The 5,000-nt window shown below is 41.7% G+C and overlaps 1 protein-coding gene across 1 annotated transcript in view; it reads right to left on the reverse strand.

Annotated features, from left to right (window-relative positions):
- Positions 1 to 5,000, reverse strand: part of prkcda (protein kinase C, delta a) — an 18,760-nt gene that overhangs the window by 5,451 nt on the left and 8,309 nt on the right. Inside the window, exons 7-11 of the mRNA XM_030776398.1 lie at positions 4,312 to 4,397; positions 2,932 to 3,061; positions 2,242 to 2,342; positions 1,960 to 2,044; positions 1,695 to 1,825 (exon numbers count right to left, since the gene is read on the reverse strand). Coding sequence (XP_030632258.1) covers positions 1,695 to 1,825; positions 1,960 to 2,044; positions 2,242 to 2,342; positions 2,932 to 3,061; positions 4,312 to 4,397 — 533 coding nt within the window. The remainder of the gene's footprint in view (positions 1 to 1,694; positions 1,826 to 1,959; positions 2,045 to 2,241; positions 2,343 to 2,931; positions 3,062 to 4,311; positions 4,398 to 5,000) is intronic.

The raw sequence follows: 5,000 nt of genomic DNA on the forward strand, positions 1-5,000 counted from the left end.
GCGACGGGGACGGGTAAACATGAGTAAGTAAATAAACAGACTACCTGACAGACAGATGGACAGACAGACTGAGAGACAGACAGAGAGACACAGATGGAAAAACGTACGGAGAGGTAGGAAAAGACAGGAACCACTTTACAATAAGACTGCCCTTATAAAGGGGTCCTGAATGGTTTACAATTAGTGTATTAAATGTGGTTGTGAACACCTTTCAAATTATTCATAAGCTGTTAGATAAAACACATTAGATAACACATTAGATAAAAAGTGCAACAGTGACCAAATAGTGATCCCACATTTATCTGTACTGTTAAGCCTCTGATCTCATTGGTTACTTAGGTTACTTTGTCTTCTCCATCAGCCAGCATTTATACCTGTCAGCCCCATCAGATATGTGTTAATAAGTCACTAGCATTTAACCACTGTCAGCATATCCTACTAGTCAAAAAGTTTCATTTGGCATATCAGATTACTGCATATCGAATTTCCATATCAAATGACCAGATTTATATGCTCAGGCTTTGGCCATATTGTTTATCATATTAAAGTGGCATATTGTGATGCATGTTGGGGGGGGGGGGGGGTGTAGATGGGTGGAATTTCCCAGCATGCCTTGGGGCATTGGACAGGTGTTTAGCCCCAATTTGTCATTGTTCATGTTTTCCATTGTGTCTAGTAGAAGTGTATGTGTATTATTCATCCTGTAGTCTTTGTGCTGTGCTGTTGATTCTCCTGATAGTTTAATGCTATCTGTGTACTGCATATGTAATTGTCTGCATGAATGATGGACTTCCCTCCTTCTGTGTCAGAAAGGTTAAATGTGTTACTCTCTGTGTGCTTCCTGTGTGCGCTGTTGCAAAATAAAAGGTGTGTCATCACTGTAGAGAAAACCTAGCAACTCATTAATAAACAGAGATGTCTTTTACACTTTACAACAAGGCTCCCTTTCAGCAGTTACAAATGTTTGTGAATAAATGGTCATAAAACTGAGATGAAGCTGACAGTTTAACATGCTCACTGATAAAGGGACAACAGAAAGTAAACTAAGCAACCAGCAAGATCTGAGATTTAACAGAATAGATAGATGAAAAATGCAGCAGTAACTTAATCTTGCCAAGTAGTGATCCCGCATCGATGTATGAAAACTGTGTTACAACTTGTTTATACTTGTTTTCTAATGATTTATAAAGTGTTTACAACCTAAATATGAATCGTTTATGAGGGTAGTCTTATTGTAAAGTGCTACCTAAAGAGATAATCTGAAAACCACAGAAATACACAGACTAAGTGACAGAAGAATGGACAGACAAAGAGACAGACAGAGAGAGATAGAAAGAGACAGGCAGAGGGAAAGACAGAGAGACAGATAGACAGACAGACAGCCAGACAGCCAGACAGAGAGACTGATGGAGAATCAGACCAACTAACTGACAGATGAATTGATAGACTGAGGGACACAGAGAGAGATAAACAGACAGACAGAGAGACAGACAGAGAGTTATAGAGAGAGGGATGGAGAGAGAGGTAGACAGAGGGACACACAGACAGATAGATGGAGAGATAGACAGAGGGACAGACAGATAGACACACAGACAGACAGATAGGTAGACAGAGAGACAGGCAGACAAACAGAGAGATAGACAGAGACAGACAGAGAGACAGGCAGATGGGTAGAGAGCCTGGTGTTACTGTACCTTGCCAAAACTGCCCTTGCCCAGGACTTTGTGGAAGGTGAAGTGGTCAGCAGTGACCCGGGTTTGGTGAGTGATTCGGGAGGGGGGGCGGGGACTTGAGCCCTCCCACAGGAGACCATATGGAGGGCCATCTACAGGCACGCAAACCTTTCTCATCAGCATCATTCTCAACATCATCATTAATAATACTGATGATAATAATTACTATACAATTAAAGCTGTCAACATAACACACACACACACACACACACACACACACACACACCAGTGGTGTCTGGTCCAGGGCTTTTGTTGAAGTCTTGGTAAACTCCAATATCCTGAGAGTTTCCATCTGATCTGCGAGTCGACTTCTACAGAATAAAAAAAATAAAATAAGTACAAACAGCGATTATATGGGTTTATTTCTAACACAGCCTCACTCTCTTTCTCTCTTCACACACACACACACACACACACACACAAACTCTTCCTCTCTCTCCCTCTCTCTCTCTCTCTCTCTCTCTCTCACACACACACACACACACACTCAGATGAAACAGTCTCTTACCTGGCTGACTTGAGTTAATGCCTCAGCCAGCAGTTTCTGATTGATGCCACAGAGGTTTGCCACTTTAGTCTGGCACTTATGATGCACATTCATGCCACAGTCTGAAAGACAAACACACAGGTCACATGGTCAAATTCACACACGTTAAGGCTAGAGAGTGGAGCACAAAAGGCCTGCGACATCTAATTACACACACACACACACACACACACACACACACACTCACACACACACACTCACACACACACACACACACACTCACACACACTCACACACACATTCACACACACGCACACACACACACACTAACACGCGCACACACACACACACACACACACACACACACACACACACACAGACATACACAGACACACACACACACACACACACACACACACACACACACACACACACACAAAGAGAAAACATGCTTGTATTCAAAGAAGCAGGTAGAAAACATAAAACAGGACACTCTCAGTACTTCTACTGGTACAGAAAATACATTTGACCCTTTAAACTGCTGAAGAGGCAAAGCAGCATGACCCTCCCCTCCCCCACACCAAAAAAGTCATCATCTCTTACGAAGTTCTCGGAATGTCTTATGTGGTTGAGAAGAAGCCCACACGCACGCACACACACACACACACACACACACACACACAGAGAGAGAGACAGAGGTGTTTGTCTTACCCTCACACTTGAGGCCCTGTTTAACCAGGCCCCACAGCAAACTCCCACAGTGGTCACAGAAGGTGGGACTCATGTAATTATATGTCTTAAAGCGGTGAGGCATGTCGATCTTAAAACGCTCCTTCTGAAACTGTATAAACACACACACACACACACACACACACACACACACACACACGCGTCACAAATTTATACAAAAACATACAAACACACACACACATCACACACACACACACGCACTCACACACATCACAAACATATACAATAACACACACACACACACACATCACAAATTTATACAAAAACATACAAACACACACACACACACACACACACACACACACACGCGCGCGCGCGTCACAAATTTATACAAAAACATACAAACACACACACATATCACACACACACGCACTCACACACATCACAAACATACAATAACACACACACACACACACACACACATCACAAATTTATACAAAAACATACAAACACACACACACACACACACATCACATCACACACATCACAAACATATACAATAACACACACACACACATCACAAATTTATACAAAAACATACAAACACACACACAGCACACACACACACACTCACACACATCACAAACATATACAATAACACACACACACATCACAAATTTATACAAAAACATACTAACACACACATATCACAAACACACGCACTCACACACATCACAAACATATACAGTAACACACACACACACATCACAAATTTATACAAAAACATACAAACACACACATCACAAATTTATACAAAAACATACAAACACACACATATCATACACACACGCACTCACACACATCACAAACATATACAATAACACACACACACACACACATCACAAATTTATACAAAAACATACAAACACACACACACACACACACACACATCACAAATTTATACAAAAACATACAAACACACACACAGCACACACACACACACTCACACACATCACAAACATATACAATAACACACAAAAACAGACATCACACACACACACATCACATCACAAACAAATACAAAACCACAGAAACACAGACACATCACACACACACATGCACACACAGACATCATACATGCACACACACACACACATCACAAACATATGCAAAAACACACGCACACACACACACACCACACATATCACAAACACATACAAAAACACATATACAAACATCATACACACAAATACACATCACATCACACATACAGTGTCAATTTGCACTCAAATAGACTGTTTGTTTTTTTCTCTCTTGAAAGAGGCATTTTGAGTCTGTGCAGAGGTCTAAGAGAGTAAGATACTGAAGTGTGATTGGTTGAGTGATGGTGATGTCACTGACCACGGTGTCACGACTGTTGGCGGCAGTGCCCGTACACCTGCCGATGATTTTGTCGATGCATTTCTTATGGATGGCCGCATTGCATTCTGGGTGAAAGACAGACATATCAGTGAAGTCTAGTCAATGCCACAAGTGCCTGCATTAGTTTTCTGAATGAGAGAGAGAGAGACAGACAGACAGAGAGAGAGACCAGCGGTGGAATGTAACGAAGTACAAGTATTTCGTTACTGTACTTAAGTACATTTTTAATGTATCTGTACTTTACTTAAGTAGATTTAGTTGTGGGTACTTTTGACTTTTACTCCACTACATTTTACAGCAAATATCTATACTTTCTACTCCACTACATTTCTACAATGCGTTGCGTTACACGTTACAGTCACATTGCGTTTTTTTGTTTGTTGGTTGGTTTTAAAGTAATCAATGGCGAGAGGGGAATTGGTCCACTGAACCAATCAAAGCGGGCAGGTGATGTTAGACCCTCCTTCAACAAGAGCGGGGCGCGCCCGCAGCAGCAGCATCAGCAGCAGCAGTAACCGGTGATAAAACACCCAAAATGGATTCGAGAGAGGCCACCACGGAGATTCAGCCATTAGACGTGCGCCACCCATGGCCTTATTTAAAAGAGTTGTTTGAGATAACCAGTTCTAAAAATGATTCAGGGAGATTCTGGTGCCATCTTTGTCTCC

The sequence above is a fragment of the Chanos chanos genome, chromosome 6 (assembly GCF_902362185.1).
Source record: "Chanos chanos chromosome 6, fChaCha1.1, whole genome shotgun sequence".
Taxonomy (NCBI): domain Eukaryota; kingdom Metazoa; phylum Chordata; class Actinopteri; order Gonorynchiformes; family Chanidae; genus Chanos; species Chanos chanos.